The following is a 23,146-nucleotide window of genomic DNA, read 5'->3' on the forward strand; positions in this document are numbered from 1 at the left end:
ACAATGAAACAATACCTTAATTTAAAAGAAGCGCGCGAGGATTTGTGTCATCCGTCGTCGCGAACAAGGTTGCCAGATGGCCACGTGTGTGGCCAAGTATATAATTTGGTTTCTTTCATTACATTCATCTATGTTTGTATCAGTGACATTTATCCTAGTCTATTCAATTTTCTGTTTGTTAAAATTTATTTCATTTTAAGTGGGCCAGGCTTAATATTGAAAGCCATATGATTTTCTATTTAGCCACTTTTGAAGTCGAATTTGGTCAGATTAAAATCTGCAGCCTTGCCTCGCACATGTCATTTTCGTGTCCGCGATGGTGGAGCAAAATAGCGGTCTCCATATTTTCACTCATTGAAATGCAAATTGGGTTGATGTTTTGTGAGAATACGGGAAAAGTACTTATCATAATCGAATAAAATTTGAAATATAAATAGAAGAAATGTGCATATATAACCTTATGAGCGACAAAATCTCTCCTCTTTGTAGTTTTAGAAATATTGTACTCCAAAGAGTAAAAATCTATTTTAACGGTCTTCTTGTAATTGTACGAGTTTTGTCGCTTGACATAATCTAAAATGACCTCTTTTCTAACTGTGTGCCAACTTTCAATCATAATCATCGATAAACCGCTTCGTAATAATTTTTTAAAAATAGCATGTACGAAACGGCTTCATCCCATATTTTGTGGCGAATTTGGGCACTTCGTGAGCGAAAAAGAGGCCCAAAGATTTGTGCGGGATAGTCATTGCTATATAAAGGTAAAGTCTGATTTGTGTTGAGTTGACTTTGATATTATATTTATTATCACACGGTGTATCCATGTTTCTCTTTCTTTCTGTATTCTTTTAATTTTTCAAACCGCTTCTGGTGCATTGGCGCTAAATTAGGTGTCTTGATGTTTTATATTTCAGAATGTATTTGTGTGTTAGGGTAGTGAAGAGCGTGTCTCTGAGCTGCTCCGTGGCGATTGCATTTACAACGATAGGTGGCAAGTTGTTCCACAAGCGTATAGAAGAATGGCAGAACGACTGTTCACGGCTTTGTATTCGGGAGCGCGACACTGTGAAACATAGATCGTGTGCCCTTGTTCTTGATCCCGTTGTTGCTGGACTAACGTTGTTTGGTGGAATTGCTACAAGGTTGTGGAATTCGCGATAGAACATTGTCAGTTTGGATTGTATCGTTCGTTGCTCCAAAGATGTAATGATAATAATAATAATAATAATAATAATAATAATAATAATAATAATAATAATAATAATAATAATAATAATAATAATAATAACAATAATAATAATAATAATAATAATAATAATAATAATAATAATAATAATAATAATAATAATAATAATAATAATGCTCAAAACGTATATAGCGCTATAACTCCGAGACACCAGACTCTAAGCGCTTAAATTACAAAAAACTTTGGCTGAAACATAATCATTCACACACACAAGCACACGCACGCCCACATACACACACACACACACATACACACACAAACAAACAACACACAACACAAACCAAATATTTCTTGATTCTCATACCATCTACTAAAATTGAAACAGATAATATGTTTTAAGCGACCGATTAAAAATAGACAAAGATTTTTTTTCACGAATGCACTGCGGTAAGGCGCTCTAAATAGAGGGTCCGAGATGAGAAAAGGATGTACACTGTAATGTTCTAACCGCTTGTGTTAAGTTTATTAAGATAGATGTAATTTTAGTGTATTGTTACGATTACTGTAAAGGTTGAATGTATGTTACATCTAGAGTTTAGAAAAGATCTGGAAAGCACAGAATTAGAGTTTAACTTTTATTTATTTCGATATTGAAAACATTCGTGTACATATTGGAAACGCTTCGACAAAGGACGTTTTATAACGTGTGGAGACCCGGATGTAGAAGAAAAAGTTGATGGAGGAATTTATGAGAATGAACAGGAAACGGATGTAGTAGCTCACACTGAGTATGTTTCTGTTGGATCCGGAAACGGAAATCCCCGGGATAGCGAGAATAACGGTGGCAGGAATGTGAGATATAGTCAGGCAAGCAACGAATATACACGTCACTGTGATGACGAATTTGACCATTTCCGCGTCTTTTGAAGACATAGGTTTAGTCTCTGAGGAACTGTCCGCCGATGATGCTAAAGATGATACAGTCACAGTTGCGTTCTTCTTCCGCCATTGTTAATACGCGTTAATTTTGTTGATCATGATGATGGTGGCGATTGTGACGATAACGATTGCAACTGACGATAGTATTGTAGTCGATATCAAACTGTTGTAATAAATGAAGCGATTTGCAAAAGGCGATTCAATAAATGCTGGTAATGTCAAGTTTGTTTTCGAGTCAACATACCAAGAAATTCTCGTAGATGCCATGTATAGTATACGATTGGCGGAGAATAAGATAAAAATAAACATTATTATACGGAATGTAACCTTAGGCGTTAGTATAAGTTTGATCTTAAGTGGAATCATAACACATAGACTTTTCTCTATAGATAAATACACGGTAGTCCAGATACTGCTGTTATAAAAAGCCGCGTATATAATCATAGGGTAAGCATTGTAGTGTTCACAAATGTAACCTTGTCTCCAGTCCCCTATAATATCCACAAAAGAGCAAGCCTGAAGTGGGATTGTCATGAAACAACTAAAAAAGTCAAATATTGAAAGGCCCATAAAGGCGATGTTCGTGCTGCTAGTTGTCACACCTTGTTTTAGGAAGACGCGGATGTTGATTGCGTTTGTGATGACTCCAAGAATTGAGAAGAACAGTTGTGTGAAAACTAACGCTTTTTTGATGACTCCGTAATCGTCATTGCTGATGAATTGGTCAGTCTGTAAAGTGAAAACGATCTCCACTAAACTGCGGTTGTTATCCATGTTAACATGTGAATAATATGAGTCCCTTGTTGTTAAATCAGACCAGATATATAACCGCAATAGAAAAGGTATAACAAGACAAATCTTGCTTTGTTAACTTTTTAGACCAGGAAACACTGTTAAACAAAAATATAACAATAACAATATATAAGAATTCGGATCTATTGTTCAAGATACTACGTTTATGACAATGTGCAGACACTCATAATAATTCATATTAATAGCACAAAATCAACCGCCCTCCCCCAAAAGCCTCCTCCCTGAGATATATCTTCTTTCTCTCATTTTCCAACCCTATTCCTTTCTTAGATTCACCTCTCCACCCTCTCACTCCCAAGTTTCTCCCTTTCCTCTGATAATCTAATTCAATCATATAAAAACCCACACCATCCCATTCCTCCCCCTCTCCTCTTTCCCACACTTTCCCTCCAATTTAACAGCTCCCTCTTCCCCTTCTCTCTCCGCCCTCCTACCCATTTCTTCTTCTTTTCTTTTTTTCAATTTTATTTCCGGACTTCAAAAAGCGTACACACACATTCACATCATTTTGCTTCTTTACGCGCCTTCATGCACCACACAACACTCTAAATGAATCACGGATCTACTCCCTAACAAAGAAGATCAAACAACTGACAACCAAAGAGAAGCCTTCGTGTCAAAACGGCCGTATTGTTGAAAAATATTTTAATTCAATTTTAGTCAATTTAACTCATTTTATAATGCTATGAATTGTGAATTTATTGAGCACTGTCAAACTACAGGACTTTTATCAATATCTGAATATATATATATATATATATATATATATATATATATATATATATATATATATATATATATAATAGGTTCTCTCCTCTTTTCACATATTCTCTCACAACATTGTTTCGTCCCTGGAGTCATCAGGGAGATTGATTTGAGGTGTCTTGGAGGAATGTTGTTGTATCATGTCAGTTGGCGCCAATGTTGTTTCCGGATGTAGGTTGCACATGTGTGTGTATACGAATGCATACTGGGTGTCGTGTAGTGTTGGTTTAGAGGTCGATTGGAGTAGTGGATGTATAATTAGGTTGTGTAGTGTGTATTGGACAGTAACCATTTTTTTCCTGTGTGAGCACGTGGAGAATATATATATCTCTCTCTTTCTGTTTATATATTTTTCTCTCGTTTTTTAAACTATATTCTTCTTCTTCTTCTTCTTCTTCTTCTTCTTCTTCTTCTTCTTCTTCTTCGTTCCTCTGATGAACATCTATGGCTGCAGTCCGATATCTGCAATGAAGTCTGTGGTCCGCTTTAGGTCCTCAGCCTCACCATAGAGCTTTGTGTTGAGTGTTGTAGGGGTGACCCAGTGGTTCGAACGTTGCACGTTGTTTAATGGCCAATCCATAAGCACGTGTAAAGTGGTTTCATGGTCGGTTCCACATGGGCAATAAGGGTTGTTCCAATACCTAGCTTTGTAATCATATGTCCTCTTAGTCTATTGTGTCCTGTTCGGAGGCGGAATAGGGTGACTTGGCTACTTCGCTGAATGGCATGGATTGGATCCTGCTTGTTGTGTTCCAGGTGTGTGTCATTCCTTTCTTTGTCTATTTTTAGCTTTATTATTTTCTTTTTTAACTATATGATACTTCTCTTCTGGCCATAAGTCCCATTATTATTGTGTTTACTATGTAGCTTTTTTGTTTTGATTCGATGTTCCATGTGATGTTGCATTGTGTGATTGAGTCTTTTAGTTTGCAGATTTGATCACTCAGCGTAGTCTAAGATCTTTGCCTGTCGTGTTTAAAGGTTTGAAGTGGTCATATGAGAGTACTATGTAGTATTTCTGTTTGTCTGTGTCGTTGTGTGTTACGATTGCCTTGTATGCGACATATGTTTTGAGGCACTTGTGTTGGTGGGGGGGGGGGGTGCAAGTCTTTATTCCTACAGTTGCATTGGTTATGGGTATTGAGGATGCGTTTGATGTGTGCTTTGATTATGTCTTAAATGTTGCTCATGCATGAATAGCTGATCTTTTTTGTGAATCTGTTGATGATTTTGTGCTGTTTATGACCGTAAGGAAAGCTGATGTTAACTAATTTTAGTAATGACATTTTCGTCGAGAGGTGAGAGAGGGAAGGGGGGGTTGTAACATGTATTGTAATACATTGGAGTTGTTTGGATATGTGCGAATGTAGTTGTTCGGATGTGTTTATTTATGATAGAGTTTGTTTCCAGTGGAACGCATTTTGTGTTGTGCATGTTTTGCATGTGAGTGTGAATGTTGATTGCGCGAACGTATAAGCACTTTTGTTCTTTAGGAATATCGTAAGACGATTGTTTTGTGAGGTTAGTTACTAAAAGAACTCCGTCCCAGATGGTCGCATTATATTTTTGTTTTAAATTTACCATATGATTGATAATACATAAATTGAATAAACGAGAAGTGACTGAGTCGTTACATTTTGGGCCTCGTCTGGGTTTGGAAAATAAAAATAATTATATCCTTTAAAGGTGAGTTATATCTATTGAAAATCGTAATTCGTAGGTGATTTGAACTGAAATAGAGATTTCAGAATTGTTGTCGAAGTATGGAAAGGAGGCAGATGTGATGGAATTTTTGGAGGAGGAGAGAAAAGTGTAAATAAGAGAAAGACTAATTGAAGAAAGACGAATCGAAATGGAAATGGAGACGGAGAAGCTAAAGCTAGAAAAAGAAGCAAAGATGGAACTCGCAGAGATAACTTTCCTCCACTTCTTCATCTGTCAACAAGACAGCACAACCAATATCTAAAATACCACAAATTCCACCATTCGCAGACGGCAAAGATGATCTAAATGTTTGGTTACTTTGATTACCAAATTCAGATGCACAAGATAACGATACCATCAAGTAAGCGTTACAGATAATATATAACTTTACGGAAGACGGCTACAGAGAGAATTTTTGCCAAGGCATACAAGAGGACGGAGAAAATGCATCTATGTTAATCACGCGACTGAAAATGTATCTGGAGAGATGGGTCGCCTTGCCCAATTTGAGATAGATCGTGACAGTTTGTGAGACATGTATTCATCAAAGAGCAGTTTATGCATGTCTCTCTCAAGGATCTAGACAAACATCTTAGAGAAAAGAAAACTAAATTCCTAGACAATGTGGCTGAAGAATCGAAAGTGTTACTTGTAGCTATAAGGAGGCAGTTACATTTAAAAAAAAAACAGTCAAATGTAAAGACAATAAAAAAGGAGGCCGAGAAGATGGAAGGAAGAAGCGTTAAATTTAATAGCTAATAATTACAATTAAGGCCAAAAAGAAATTCATAGACTATCTGGACGTTACCTTCAACCTTTCTACAGACCATTTCAAACCCTACAGAAAGCCAAACAACGTCATCAACTACATAAATAAAGACAGCAACCACCTACCACCCTCCTGCGATCATAAAAAAACAATTCCCACTAACATCGCACAACGCATTTCTAGATTGTCAAAAGATTACGAAAATACCCACAATGTACCCCTTTTGACACTTTCCTTTTCTTTTCACTGGTCCAGGTTATTAACTCTCTCCTTACCCGCTATTTTTATAATTTTACCTGAACTTTCATACTCACCCAACACAAAAATAGATTTTTCAAACAATTTAGTAACGAGTATTTTCTATTTTAAAAAAGAATGAGCTCTGTGATACAGTGTCGAGTTTTTATAGTTATAACAAAATGAAATCAGAATAAGAAATTGTTGGCTGCATCGTAACAAAGGTGACGATTTTCCTCTGGGTGGAATGGAGAGGGTTAACCCCCAATCTGCTCACATTGGGCAACCTGGGTAACTCCTGTTTTTCACAAGATGTTTTTTAATGGATAAAGACATAGAGCATTTATATATCGCAATTTCCAATAAACGTACTCAATGAGCTTTATAAAGTGTCCCCGTCCAACATACACACGAAACATGTAGAAAGAGACATGACGCATTTTAGGCGATATTGCACATTTTTCCGACAAAGACAACGATGCTAACGGTCAGGTACTCATTTTACACGGTCAGAGAATATGAGTAAGGAGCCTATCGGCGAGACTCGAACCCAGTATCTTCCGATCTGAAAGCGACTGTCCTACCACTAGACAACATTTCCATAGATTATCTACTATATTCCGTCAAATGGCAACAAGCCTGAAAGTGTTATATAGGTAAACGGTAACACTTTGAATAGTATATGGATATAAACACTGGTGAAAACATAAAAATGTCTTGTCATATTTTACCTACAATGTTTAATTATTCAGCTTTAAAATGCCTTTTATTACGGCTTTCTCACTTCATTTGTTATATCAAAACTTTGTACAGATGCTCCTTCAAACTCGCGTCAATACATGTTTTATTATAACATAAGATAACAACCGTAATGAAAGACACTCACTGATTATCTGCCGTGTATTAAGTACACGCTGTTATCACAGACTATGTCCCTTAGTTGTAACCAACACGATGAACACTTTTACGGGGACAGCTCAAATGTAAACACATCATTTTAGGGCTCGTTGATATCTACAAGTGAACAAAACTCACAAAACCGCACAAATTATTTTCAACACATGTCTTAACACCGAGATACTAGTCCTGTGTGGCTGGGTGGGGTTCCTGACTTCCCATAGTGGGCAGGGGTTGGGGGGGGGGTACATATTGTGTCTTCTATCCCCTTATATCTGTTTTCCAACAAGCTTTCTGTCTTTGTCTTGGAATGAGATTACTTGGTTTTGTCCTGGCCCTGGCCGGAGTCCTAGCTGGGAGGGAAACAATCAAATGCATAGTTATTGTTTTGGGAGATTATATTTTTTCCTTGTAGATCATCTCTCTGTTATGTGTTATTATATTTGTTATTTTTAATGTATAATGCAAGCATTTGAGTGTATTCCTCTTTGTTGGATTTTGTGCTTGTGTCCGGATGAGACTTATAGGTGATCTCAAACTAAGTACATTGGTGGTATGCTCTTGGAATCTACATCTGATCCCTATTCGTTCCCAGTTCCCCTTTGTCTTATTTTCTCTTGGGTGCTTTAATTATAATTCTAGAACTTTTTACTATCCCATTTTCTTCCTTTTTACTGGCGCTGATATAACTTAAATGTGTTGCAAGCGCCGTGAAACCCTTAAAAACAAACAAAAACAGTCCTGTGTGGAGAAGACATAATGTTTTCTTTGTCCACAAACTAAGGGACTGGAATTTGGTAGATATTTCACTCACTGAAATAAATCGTTTTCTATCGGTAGATGATTGGCCATAAACATTTTTACTATTCAAAATAAGTTAATATTCTTATCAATAAATGAATTTTAAATTTGGTATGCTCATTGGAATAATTGATAATGAAGCTTGCATATAACTATAAATTCTTTTAAAGGTTAAATATTAGTTTTGTCTAGACAATCTTATAAAATGTGAAATGAACGGTGAATTTATATTGTGTGTTTATTTTAATATAAAAAACCTCACCACTCACCTCCGAGTGCATGCCATTGAAAGTATATATTTTGATGAATAAAGTTTAGTGAGAATTACTCATAAAAGTAGCCTGCTACTGATTGACGCCAATTTTGTTCGATCTTTAAAGAATTTGAAATAATATATCATGTCAGTCGATAATTTGAGTGGTTCAATAAATTGTGCGTTTATATTGAACAATATCGATAAATAATGCGATACTGTAATTGAAATCAATGATCATAAATCGGATGTCTAACTTGGTAGGGAGTCGAAATAATGAGAATACAATAAAAGTACGACTTCAGCCTAGTATGGATTCCGAATTGAAGTAGGATAATATTCGCTTTTTGAGAAAAATATCGATTTGGTAGACAATCGATTCCCCCAAAATAAGGGTTTACTTTGCCTTTAAGGGAAAAAGTATATCAATTTTCATAAGAAATTAAGGAAAGTAGAAAATTGGTGCTATTGTGATGTGAAATTTATCAAAGTAATTTTACATCGATTTTCTCATGTGTAGATTTAGTAGTCAGAAAGACATTGATTTGCTTAACTCTCTCCGTACCAAACTTTTTAAATGCTTTTACCAAAAAGCCATTCATGCCTTTCTAATACGAAAAATGATTTATTAAACACAAAATCTAAGAGCATGCTAAAAATATTTGTGTTCTACAAAATAACATTAAGTTCATTTAAATCATGCACAGATGTTTTCTTTAAATTTTATGATGTACATAGAAATTGGGTTTAAGAAAAATATTCATGGTATAGTAACGAATGTGATGAATTTTCTGTAGTTAAAAAGGAGAAGGTTAAAAAATGAGGCCAGGGTACAAAATGTATCAATTTACAAGTAATTTAATCTTTGTTTATCCAATCGTTATCGTCATTTTCGTATATTTCTGTCATTATCATTTACATGGCCTTAGGCGTTACTAGTTTTATTTCTATTCTCTCAATAATTTCAAAACGAGATGCTTGACAAGGATATATCCCATCTCATGATGAACCAGCATATACGAATTAAATCAACAAGAGTATTCTCCAATTGCATTAAACAAAAATAAAATGCTTTGCATTAAAGATGTCTAGAGAAATGCAGCAAGTGTAACATAGATGGAAACAGACACTGGCGTAAAATAGAGATCTGAAAAACTGTGCATAAAACATTCATAATTTTAAAGATTGGTATAAAACTGTACAAACATGTCTAAGCCATTCAAGTTAACCATTTTGAGGATGCGATTAATTCCATGTTTTGCGTGTCCTGAGTGGGCTAACTAACTTGGTAAAGGACAAAACATCAAACAACACATTCATACTGGTAAAGGATAAAACATTGAACAACACAGCCAACATTGGTAAAGGGCAAACATTGAACAACACAGTTATATAGGGCGATTTTGACGGACTCTATTTCTTAACTCTCAATAAAGGTGTGTATCAATCAACTATAGAAGAAATAAAGAATAAATATGCCGAATATTACACAAGCGCACATCCATTAAAGCCGCTTAGTCGCATCACAAACGTACCTTACTATGCAGCAATTGCTAAAAACGTGAGTCAGAAACACAATCATAAGTTTCCAAGAGATAACAAATATGATTCAGAATATGGCAACCGATTTCAGCAAAGAAATCGAAAGAGAAATCAGTCAGCCAATTCCAAAACAGGGAATGAGATAAGAGAACAAAACAAACAGTTCAGCGTGAACAAACCCAGATATAGCGCAGCCCAAAAGTGTCAAACCCAACAGTTAAGAGCAAAAGAAAGAAACTAAAGTCGTCAAAACTGTCTAGAAAGATTACCCAATATCAACGGACAAAGTGGCCGTTACATACAGATGTAGTGATGGGGGTTCAGGTAGTTTAGAGAGAGGGGGGAGTTGGGTGGTGTACACTTTCTTGGACTTTTTTTTATTAAATGTATTGGTGCTTGACCTGTCATCATTTAATATTGTGTATTATTATTATTATTATTATTATTATTATTATTATTATTATTATTATTATTATTATTATTATTATTATTATTATTATTATTATCATTATCATTATCATTATTATTATTATTATTATTATTATCATTATTATTATTATTATTATTATTATTATTATTATTATTATTATTATTATTATATTATTATCATCATATTATTATTATTATTATTATTATTATTATTATTATTATTATTATTATTATTATTATTATTATTATTACACGGCGACTAAAACTCGAACATTTAGTTTGAGACAGCGCTCCACCGGTGGGAGGGTAATTAATCAAGTTGTGACAGGTCAATGACTCATCATGCTACTGGCATCGGCATTTTAGCTACCTGTATTTTTTCTGTCCGATTCTGCTTTTTATTGATATTTTCAAATAATCCTTGCTCAATAATCCGTTGACGTAACTTTTTCTTATTCATATATTCTTGTTCTTCAAAATGTAAAGAATATTGTCATACCATTTGTATGACTATGAACCGAATGGTTTTACAACGCCACTCTCCATGAGTTGTACTATAATTCAATGCAAGATCATAACTACAAGATATGAAGTGAGTAGAAAAGTGCCAGAAGACAATAGAGAATAAAAATTTTTTTCGCGGCGGTGGTGGGGTTTGAACCTGCGACCTTATTGGTACGACAACTCCGCCTGGCAGGTGAGAGCGTGGCTCTACCGTGTGAGCTATCCACGAACACTAAAATATTCGTTTCAAACCCAAAGTCATTTCTAGATCCCTCTCTCACCCACTTCTTGAGATCGCCGATTCGTTCGCCACCATCGCGAAGTAATTTTGACCAGCAGTTAAGCTTAATAGCCAATATTCTCATCACAAACATATAACATAGAAACGATTGATACATTGAGTATGCTCCGGTGTATGGGGTGAATTTTTAATTCAGAAAAGTGAGTGGAGCAGGCACTTATGTTGGTAACAACCAGATATGAAGTGAATAGAAAAGTGCCAGAAGACAATAGAGAATAAAATAGCTCACACGGTAGAGCCACGCTCTCACCTGCCAGGCGGAGTTGTCGTACCAATAAGGTCGCAGGTTCAAACCCCACCACCGCCGCGAAAAAAATTTTTATTCTCTATTGTCTTCTGGCACTCTTCTACTCACTTCATATCTTGTTGTTACCAACATAAGTGCCTGCTCCACTAACTTTTCTGAATTAAAAGATCATAACTATAATTGGTAAGAAACATGTGATTAAATAGCATAAGTCACCGTACAGTGAAATAATTTTGGGATAATCAGAAGCAGAAGAGAATGAGGAAAAAGTGTATGTAAGTTTTATGGCGTGTTCAGACCTGGCAGTCCTGTGAGAGGTCTTGATATTGTGGTAACTCCTTATCAAATCCACCAGTATCCTGTCCACAAATTAGCCAGTCACAGTGATGACTGGAAGGTACGTGTTAGTGTGTGTCTTATAAAACTGATATCCAATCATTCCTTATGAATAAGATTCACTTGATGACATATTTCATTAATTAATAATATAAATTCTATGGTCTGTCACGTTCCCGATCACATTGTCAGTAATAAATCTACTAAGAAATATTTATATCACTCTCTCTCTCTTCTATTTTCACACATCACAACTAACAAAGTTTCATGTCTAATCACAATGCATGCAACACCATTATGAAAACAAATAAACAAGTTTAACAATAGTTTCTCATCTATTTTCAACACCAACCAGAAAGGAGAGATATCATTCTAATATTTAGGATTATTATTAGGGGCCTTTATGAAGTACTGACGTCTGGTTCAACTTGAAGCAATGATGTTTCCATTGTGAAAGACAATTATGCTTTTTCACTTCGAAGTCTTCCTGCTCTTTTTTCAATCTTCCCTATGCTAGAATAGAGCAGTTGACCACCTTGCTCGCCATGGAATCCTAACCCTATCTTATATCGCTTAAACCAGTCAATGCAGTGCATTTCCAATATATGTAATTTGGGGGTAATTGAGTGAGGGAATGCTTCTCTGTAATTCTGCAAATACCTTGCGACGGCTTCCTCTGCTCTTTTAATTTCTTTTGATGACATGGGATTTGAATGGGATACTAATTTATGTACATCTCTGTAGCTGTCATTTAAAGTATTATATTTGATCTCAAGTTGAATTATTTTCATGATTAGGGTGTCTCTTTGGGTGTTTGTACTAACTGCATGTATAGCTGTCTTTGTAAGGTGTCTGTAGATTTCTTTCTTTATGTATTTGCGGCAGGGATTGGCAATGAAGTGGCCACCGTGAAATGCTTCTCTGACAATTTTATTATGATCTAAAACATGTTGTATTGCTTTTCTAAATGGTCCGATGATACTTTATTTACATTCTTTCATGTCATGCAATTTTTTCTTTATCTTTTTAAATTGCTTCTCCCACCTCCTCTTTTCAAACATCTTTTGCCACAAAGTCTACATAGATTATTTAGTTTTGTTATATGAGTTTCAAGAGAATGTTCCATCCTTGTCTGAAGTACAAAAAAAAATATTTCAGTACCACAAATAAAATTAATATAAAAAATAAAATCACTCAACCAAAAATAATTATGTTATTTCACACAACGGATTGCCCAGATTTTAAATAATCATAACTTTTTTTATTTCGTGTGAATTAAGCGTACTTCTTGGACATACTAATTGCAAATTTATTGAATTATTTTAGGGTGTAAGAAAATATGACCCTCATGGTGACAAAACATGTTTTAAAAATATTTTAATCAATGATATACGGTGGACAGAACAATTTCACTCACTAATTTGAAATATTCTTATCTGCTTTATAATCCAATTGGCACTTCACAAAAATATATATAATTACGACATAAATTTAAAATATTTAAAAAAATAAGAAGAAATTGTGTGTGACACATAGGTTTCCAGTATTAAATGATGTAAGGAGTGCATTTCTTATGAATTTTTTTGACAATATCACCCTTGTTTTCGGACCTCGCTTACCTCCCCTTGTTTCAACTGACGAAGGTGCAGGTAATTAATCACTTGTGACAGGTGAAGTTCCCTGTTATCAGTGATTTGCCTGTGATCAGGGGAGTGGAATGGGCGGCAGGGGAAGATGCACAGTGGGTGGCACCGGGGATACAGCAAGATCAAAGCAAAAACTAAAGAGTCAAAAATTAAGTTAGTTTTATTCGCCGTGATTATGTCAACAGAACTGGTTCTTATGTAGAGGTAGTCGCTATATAGATATGATCGTTATTGAGAGGTGGTCGCTAAGGCAGGTTTGACAAAAGAAAAAGGAATATAACAGCTGTGATTTAAAAAATAACAACTAACAAGGAATGTTTTGTGAATAAAACCCTTCTTTAGCCAATTTCCAAAGCATTATGAACATATTAATACAACTTTTGAAATACAGTCTGACGACAAAAAAGCATTTGGAGCGTCATGCGGCAAGTCCAATCTTGAAATATTTTGAGATCTACTTCCCGAAAAAACGGACCAACTACTATCCAATCTCTCGATCTTTCACCCACTCTATCCCATGACCTGTGTTTGTCAGGGGGACTTCCGGTATGAAGTCTTCTCAACACAGTGTCATAAATAATAACGTGAAGTTGAATGTGAGCTTCAATTTAATTACAAAAACAGATCAAATGAACGTTTCGGGTTTCCCCTTTATCAACAAAACAGGATGATTGAAACACCACAGATGAATGAGATGATGTGGTAGTGCCGTAGTATCTGTTTTTGTAATTAAATTGAAGCTTACATTCAACTTCACGTTCTTATTTATTTCTTCGAGCTTCGAGCAGCAACATTTACACAACACAGTGTCACACTTCTCGGTCATTGATTTTCTCTGTCAGATCATACAGCGCCAATCCTGTCCATTCTTTGATGTTATCCAGTCACTTTTCCCTTTCTTCTTCTTCTTCTTCTTCTTCTTCTTCTTCTTCTTCTTCTTCTTCTTCTTCTTCTTCTTCTTCTTCTTCTTCTTCTTCTTCTTCTTCTTCTTCTTCTTCTTCTTCTTCTTCTTCTTCTTCTTCTTTGTTGACCTTCCACCGTCGATTGAATGATTGTCTTGCACAAGCAAGCTGTCATGTCTGACCAGATGTCATAACCATGCATGTTTTTTGTTTTTTGTTATAACCATTGCAAACAATGCCTCGGTTTTGCTAGTGCAGTTCAGTACTTCTTGTGGCCAGGCATTTCTTTACCTTATGCAATCTCGGCGTTAGAATTATATGTTTTTGCTTTAAATATTCATGAATTGACACTATAACGTTCATGTGTTAGACTATTTTATTAAATATCATTAGGCTTGTTCAGCCCATTATAATATTTTAATCTGTTATTATGACACTATCACTATTCCTGTCTGAGGGCACTCCAGTCACAAGGACAGGTCAAGATATTTTAACACGGAGAAATCTGACGGCATGTTTATATTTATATCAAATCTGATTTCTATCCCTTCCTAGTACAGACATTTGAACAGCTGTACAACCCCACCATTGTTTCAAACGGCACCCCTACCAGCAAGACCCGAGAGACAGCCAGTGCGGTTAGGACCTCAGCTGCCACGAAGTAAAGAAATGCAACAATAAAAAGATATTGTGGGTTTTTCTTTGTTAATGAAACATAAGAAAACATGTGAATATGTATCATACTGTTTAAAACATAATAAATCAGATTTACTTTTGTTTTCAATTAGAAGTAGGACTGGAAATTGTTTTATTCATTACTTATCGTATTGTAAAGGTTTTGTCCTTAGACAGCTGTACGAGCTGTTTAATATTTTCATGTGACGAGAAAATCATTGGATTTGCAGACCTCTGTATAATTTTATTATAATTAATAGGGTGATTCTGTGAGTGTAGTAGTTGACAGCTCATGTGGTGTGAAGATTTATTACATCAAATTTTCTAAAATATAGAAAATGTAACATCTTTAATATCCCATTGCACATGGGTAATTCCTGTTGATATATACTTTATTCCTTTTAATCACTTCTTGAGGATTGCATCAAGAAATAAACAGTATATAGAATAAAATATAATACTTTGAATATTATATGTATATAAAGACTGTGGTGAAAACATAAAAATATCTTCTCATATTTCACCTACAATGATTAACTATTTAGCTCTAAAATGTCTTTTATTAAATGTTTTTTACGTCATTCGTTATATCAAAACCGTGCACTTATGCTTCGTAAAACTCGCGTCAATATAGGTTTTGTTATAACATAAGTTAACAACCGTAATAAAATACACTCACTGATTATCTTCTATGTATTCAATCTTCTTTGATCGATATATGATTTTCAACAGCCTTAACTCACTCAACCCTAAACCGACTATATCCGTAGTTTACCCGAGTTACTTTCACCTCATGCCTATTTATTACATTTTTTCTGAGACTAATTATAGTGGAAGTATCAAAGCTAATGTTTTAACTATGTACATGCTCATTTTTAATACTTTTTTCCCATTTTGAAAATTAGCAAAAATCTTTATCATTCCAAATAATTATATTCTCTTCAAAGAAATGGATTTTAAAATCTTTATGCTCAGTTGTATAGTTGAAGACGACGCGTGCATATTATTTAAATGTTTTGAAATGTTTACTTTTAGTTTTGTCTAGAAGTGGAATAAACGGCAAAATCGTGCTATGTGTTTAGTTGGGGATTTTTTTAACTCACAACATTCACCATTCGATTAGAACCTACCAACACGAAAATCAGTGTGTGCCATTGAAAATTTATAGTTTGATTACTACAGTTTAGTGAGAACTACTCATAAAAATGGCCGGCTGAAAACAATGAAAAAATACTGATTGACGTCAATTTCGTTCCACCAATAAACAATTTGAAATGATATTATTTGTTCCGGTAGATAATGTATGTGGTTTTGTAATCCATAATATTGAAATATATCGATAAATAATTGGACATCGTCATGGAAACAATGATAATAAATTGAATGTATAATTTTGTAGAGAATTATTTCCCAAATTTGAGAGATTGTTTTTGAAAACAATCAGAATAAATTGAAGGTATGACTTTAGTGGAGTATCGATTCCAAATAAAAATAGGTTAATATTCGCTGTTTGAGAAAAGTATCGGTTTGTATATAAAATAAAAAGTAATTGGAATGTGTTGCCGATATGATACAAAATGTATCAATTTCCGAGTATGCTTATCCCATTTTTATCGTCATTTTCATATTTTTATGTCATTATCATTTACATATAGTTAAGTGTCATTAATTTGATTTATATTTTTCAACAATTTCATAACGAGACGTTTTACAGGGAACTATTGCTATGTCATGATGAACCAGTATATAGGAATTAAATTCAATCAGAGTATTTTCAGATTGTATTGATAAAATAAAAAGCGTTGTATTTTGCTGTCTCGAGAAATGCAGCAAGTATAACTTAGTTGGAAACATGATATGGCGTTAGATAATTCACCAATTGATAATGCTGTTAATATTTGATGGCAAATTGCCCCATTTGTAACAAATTGAAAACGAAATCAATATGTTTATGTTGTTTATATCGCACGAGTGAAAGGAAGATAGGAAGAGAGAGAGAGAGAGAGAGAGAGAGAGAGAGAGAGAGAGAGAGAGAGATTGTGTGTGTGTGTGTGAGAGAGAGAGAGAGAATAAGTAGGAGTGAAACATCTGTTCAATGTTATAGTTATCGAATAATGTTATAACAAGTGTAACTAAATGCAAATTGCCATATTTAAGGACAATAAAGATATATTATTATTATTATCATCATCATCATCATCATCATCATCATCATCATCATCATCATCATCATCATCATCATCATCATCATCATCATCATCGTCATCATCGTCATCATCATCATCATCATCATTATAAAGATCTGAAAAATGTGTATGACACCAACATAATTTTAAAGATTGATATAAAACTGACCACGTCTTTTTTCAGGAAATTCCTAATCAACCAAGCATGTCTAAGCCATTCAAGTTAACCTTTTTGAGGATGCGTTTTGTGCCAGAGTATGCGTGTCCTGAGTTGGCTAACTTATTTGGTAAAGGACAAAACATGGAACAACACAGTCAACATTGGTAAAGAACAAAACATTGAACAACACAGTCATACTGGTTAAAATCAAAACATTAAACAACACAGTTATGTTGGTAAAGGACAAAACAATGAACAACACAGTCATACCGGTAAACGACAAAACATTGAACAACACCGTCTTTGACTTACTTGACTTAGATGCCTTTCGCGTCTCGACCGAAAGATCGGGTCGCCTTGGCTGTTTCCAGTATTTCCTGTGTGAGGTGTCTCCAATATTGCCGGTCCTCTGCTAGGGTTCTCAGATTTTCAAGGTCCCCTGCCGTTATGAGACTAATGCTTTGTCCAAGTGTTGTGAGGTTTTTGTTTAGGATCACGGGGAGTGTTGTGATCGGTCTTCCTCTGAAAAGGTTCCCGTGTTTTTGGAAGTATCCCGACATGGCTTGGTTTGCTGGTATGTTTTTGTCCCTGCGTAGTATGTGACCGAAAAGTTGCCATCGTTGTTGTAAAATGTCAAGGGAGATTGGTCTTTCTTTTGTGATCTTATAAAGTGATTCATTTGAGATCTTTTTGGGGTATTTGATGTCCAGTACCCTTCTTAGCTGTGTGCGATGGAAGGCATCCAGATGTTCTTCTTCGGATTTTGTCAACGCCCAAGTGCCGCAGTTATACAGAAGTACCGGTTTTACAAGAGCATGGTACAGTTTCAGTTTGGTTTTTCTCTTCATTTTGTCACCTCTAATCCATACATTGGTGAGTTTACTGAGTGCGGCGTTTGATAGCTGTTTTCTTCTTTGTACATCCTCGGTGTCTCCAATTAGTGAGCCGACTTTCTTTGTTCTTTTCCATTCCTCTTTGTTCCTCGATATTGTTGTAAATTCGGTTTTATTGGCATTGACTTGGAGGTTATATTTCATGAGGGTATTTTGTATGATGTCTATATTTGCTGGTGTTGATCCAATAAAATCGACATCATCTGCATAGGCGATTTCTCTAGGGATTGCATTCTCAATATTAGTCGTTGGTTTTGGAATGACTTTTCGAACTTCTTTCAGAGCGTGTTCTAAGTATATTGTGAACAGAATCGGGCTCAGACTATCTCCTTGGGGGGTCCCGATGTTACTTTCGAACTGCGTCTGTTTTGTGGCCCCGTATATCCTTGGTTGTATCTTTGTGTTGCTGAGAAGAAATCGGATTATTCGGAGCTCGTCTTCGTCTACTATTTCTGTTAATATCTCCAAAAGTTTTCCTCTGTCGATCGTATCAAAGGCTGCGGACATATCGATTCCGGTTATTGTTATGGATATGTTTTCTTTGAGTGCCTTTGCTGCCAACCATTTATGTGTCCATACAACGTCCGATGTGCTTCGGTCTTGGCGAAACCCGCTTTGGCTATGTGATAGATAATTTTCTATTTTCGGTCTAATTCTGTTGAGGACAATAGTTGACAGTGTTTTTCTTATGGTATTCAGTAATGTTATTGGGCGCAGGTTGTTTACGGGTCCTTTCGTTTTTCCTGGTTTTTGTATTGTAATTAGGACACCGCTGTTTATGTCCCAGTCTTTGTGTGTTGAGAATGTTTTGTTCATTATGTTTGCAATGCTCAGATCCAGGGAGAGGGTACCGCATTTCAGCAATTCAGCGGGAATTTCATCTTCGCCTGGGGATCTGTTATTGTTTAGGCACTTTATGCTATTTCTAACTTCAGTTGTTGTGATGCGGTTGTTTAGGTCTCTAGGGTTTCCTGAGAAGGGCGTTATTTGTGAGACTTGTTTGTGAAATTTCTGCTGGAAGTGGTCAGTTACAATGTCAAGGATATCGTTGGGATTTGTTGTCTGTTTGCCAAATTTATCCTGTAGTTTTGGGTTCTCGAATGGTTTTCGGTTCAGAGATTTCGTCGCTTTGAACATAGACGATGCGTTATTTTTGGACTTTTCTATGTCTTCCACTTTTTTGTCTAATTCCTCGTTTCTGTGTTTTATTGTAAGTGATCGAATTGAATGCAGTATTTTGTTTCGTTCCGTTTTCAGGTTTATTATTTCTTCCGAGTCTTTCGTGTTTTGTATCCTGATCCTAAGTTCTTTTTGTTGCCGCGATAGATCGTTAATAGCGATGTTAGGCGTTCGATTTGGTTTGTTCTTAGTTGTATTAATAGAGCCTGCACTTTCTCCCCCGCATATTTCATTGCCGCTTGCGTCTCTTTCCATTCATTGTTTGGATTACTGTTTTGCTTTATTTTCCATAGACTTGAGTTAAGTTCATATTGGTAATGAATGCGACATTCTCGCTCATTTACTATTTTTGCCGTGTTTATTTTGCCTGCCGTTTTACCTTTCTGTCTTCGTTGTCTGTACACATTTATGTTGAAATTCGTTTTTACAAGTTTGTGATCGGATGTTAGCAGTGTACCACCGTATGATCGCGAGTTGGTTGAGTAGTGTTTATGGCGGTGTCGACATATGATATAGTCTATTTGGTTGTGTATTGTTATCATTTTGTCTTGGGTTTGGTCTTTCCTTTGTCCTACCCATGTTGTCTGGTGTCTTGATGGGTGGTTGAAAGCACTGTTTGTTATGAAAAGTTTTCTCTGTTCACAGAACTGGACTAATTTTTCTCCGTTATCGTTACGTTTTCCTTTTGAGTATGATCCTAAACATAGTGTGTCACTGTCGAGACGTTTTCCTACTTTGGCATTAAAATCTCCAGCAATTATTAATATTGATTTGTTTCCTATTTTGTTCAGTGTATCGTCTAGGTCTTTGTAAAATTTATCAGTTTCCTCTGGGTATTGTTTTGCGCGTTGACTTGTTGGTGCGTAAACATTTACGATTGAGATAGTGAACGTCTTCTTACCGTGATCGTCTTTGTTATCGTTATTCTGGTTCCTTGAATTGATCTTACACTTAAGCTCAAGAACACATATTCTGTCCGAAACATTCCATTCGTCACTAGTCAAATCCCTGCAGTTTTTATTTATGAGAAATCCACATCCATAGTGAGGTGAACTGGAAGCAAAGCACAGCAGTCTGTGACCATTTATTGTTTGGTCGACGCCATCTTGGATCTTCGTCTCTTGTAAACACAACACATCGATTTTATAACTTTCTAAATCTTGACACAGTTGTTCCTTTCGAATGTTACTTTTAATAGATCTTAAGTTAAAAGTTCCAATATTAAGATTAGTCCACATCAGGTAAAAAATTAAAGATTCCACACAGTGAATAAATGGAAACATAAGACTATCCACTGAGCCGAAGCTCAATGTCAACAGGTGTCAGCCATGTTGTCCGGAAAACAACACCGTCATAATGGTAAATGACAAAACATTTAACAACAGTCATAATATAGGAACAAAACTGACAATGGACATTTTGAGTACAAATCCATCGAAATGTGAGTTGATTTATAAAACTCTGAATCGTTAATTTATTGAATACTGCCATAAATACAATAGGTATTAATATATATATATATATATTATATATATATATATATATATATATATATATATATATATATATATATATATATATATATATATATATATAGGCTCTCTACAAAACGACTTTACATTCTTATTAACTCTCACCTTACAATCCATTTTCAGGGTTTTCCCCAAAACTTCACATCCAACTAACTCAAAAATAGATTTTTATCACTCAAACACAATAGCAGTAAACTTCTTGCGATAAATAATTTCTGTAGCAAAACAAACTCTACAACACACTGTTCATTTTTTTTTAATTTTATGATGTACAAAAGAAATTTGAATAAGAACAATGTTGGTTGTATCGTAACGAATGTGACGATTTTTCTACGGTTGGTAAGGTAGGGGTTAATTAAACAAAGATCATTCATTAAAGTCTGTGATGTGCAAAATAAATCTGAATAAGAAAAATGTAGAATAGTGTCGAAACAAATGTGACGATTTTGCTGTAGGTGGTAAGAAGAGGGTTAAATCAATCGTTATTTGAAGGTCGAGTTTTCTGGCCAAATTTTGTTTAATAAAAAAAAATAATTCAGCTTTATATAGCGCAATATCCACTAAACGTGCTCAAAGCACTTTACAAGGTGTCCCTGGTCAACAGCAACATTTAACATGTAGGACGGAACATAACGCCTATTAGGCGATATTACAATTTTTCGGACAAAAACAGCGCTGTTAACGGCCAGGTACTCATTTTACACCTGAGTACGGTGAGAGAAAGTGAGTAAAGAGCCCTTTCCAAGGACTCAACTATGAGCCGAGCGCGAGGTTCGAACACAGGACCTCCCGATCCGAAAGTGAGTGTCATACCACTAGACCACATAGCCGCACAGCTTATATGTTACAATATATAACTTTCCAGAGTACGACATGTAACTGGTTGTATTATCGATAAGAAAACCAGTCCGAATAATACAAATAGCAGCATGTGACAGCTTACAGCAAAGGGAAGTAATCTATTAGTAGCCTTCGCTTCATGGTCGAACATTGCCAAAATAAGTATCTCCCCTTATTGAAAATCACTAAGCTGCGGATATGTAATCAATCCGTAGCCATCGTAAATTTATAGCCCGACACTGACCGACAAGTCTTTGGCCACAAAAGAAAACAAATCGTGAGTTGTAGTCAATAGTTCATCCAATGGAATTACTTGCTTCTTTGATTTCTACTAATGGAAACTCACTAGACGGTGCAGGAACCTAAAAATTACGCTAAACTACATCTTAGTACGTTCTAACCCGTAGCCATCGTTAACGTATTATGGCCTAACGATAGAGCCCACTAGGACTTATAATTTGACGTCAATTTTTAGTTTAGGTTCTTGCACCGTCCAGTCAGTTTTTGTTAGTATGAATGAATGAATGAATTTATATAGCGCCTAGATCCACAATGTGCTCAGAGGCGCTTTACAATGCAAGTAAAACACAAAAATAAATTGATAATTTAAGCATAAAATCATCATATTGGAATAGCATTAATCAATTTGTAATTTAATTACCACGCACTGTGCTACAAGATGAAAATGTAGGATATCTATAACATGTAGGCCTAAGAGAAATGTTAAACATCAAATGATTTTCTAAAGAGATGTGTTTTAAGTTTCTTTTCAAAGTATTCAAAAGTCGGACATTTTTTTAGGGATGAAGGCAGTTGGTTCTATAAGACGGGTGCCGACTGGCTAAAAGATCTCTCACTAAAAGACGATCTACAGCTATAAGCGAACGATGGCTACGGTGTAAGGCTATAAGTTATGATAGCGACTGTTCTAGTGTCAGGCTATAAGTTCTAGAGTAGTAGCCATCGTTAACTTATAGCCTGACACTGACCAAAAAAATGATGTCAAAAGACCAGTCTTTGGCCACAAAAGAAAACAAGTCGTGAGTTGTATTTAATAGTTTAACCAATAGGACCACTTGTTTCCATGAGCACTACTAACGACAACTCACTAGGCGGTGCAAAGAGCAAATAATGACGTCAAAATACCAGTCCTTTTGGTTTTCAGTTTCAGGCTATAACATAACGATGGCTACGGTTTTAGTGCCGGTCTATAAGATAACGATGGCTACGGTTCTAGTGCCAATCTATAAGTTAATGATGGCTACGATAAATCACTCTGTAGGCATCTTAATTTTATAGCCCGACACTGAGCAACAAATGACGCCAAAAAAAAACAACAAGTCTTTGGCCACAAAGGAAGACAAATCGTGAATTGTGTTCAACAGTTCAACAAATGGAATCGCTCATTTC

The 23,146-nt window shown here is 35.4% G+C and overlaps 1 protein-coding gene across 1 annotated transcript; it reads right to left on the reverse strand.

The window, feature by feature from the left end:
* Window positions 1–2,197: 2,197 nt before the first annotated feature.
* LOC144960751 (uncharacterized) lies at window positions 2,198–2,899 on the reverse strand. The gene has a single exon (XM_078894045.1). The coding sequence runs from the start codon at window positions 2,897–2,899 to the stop codon at window positions 2,198–2,200; it is 702 nt and encodes a 233-aa protein (XP_078750171.1).
* Between the last annotated feature and the right edge of the window lie 20,247 nt (window positions 2,900–23,146).

This window comes from Berghia stephanieae, chromosome 15, assembly GCF_034508935.2.
Source record: "Berghia stephanieae isolate SIO BIC M18660-M18661 chromosome 15, UCSD_Bste_1.3, whole genome shotgun sequence".
Classification (NCBI taxonomy): domain Eukaryota; kingdom Metazoa; phylum Mollusca; class Gastropoda; order Nudibranchia; family Aeolidiidae; genus Berghia; species Berghia stephanieae.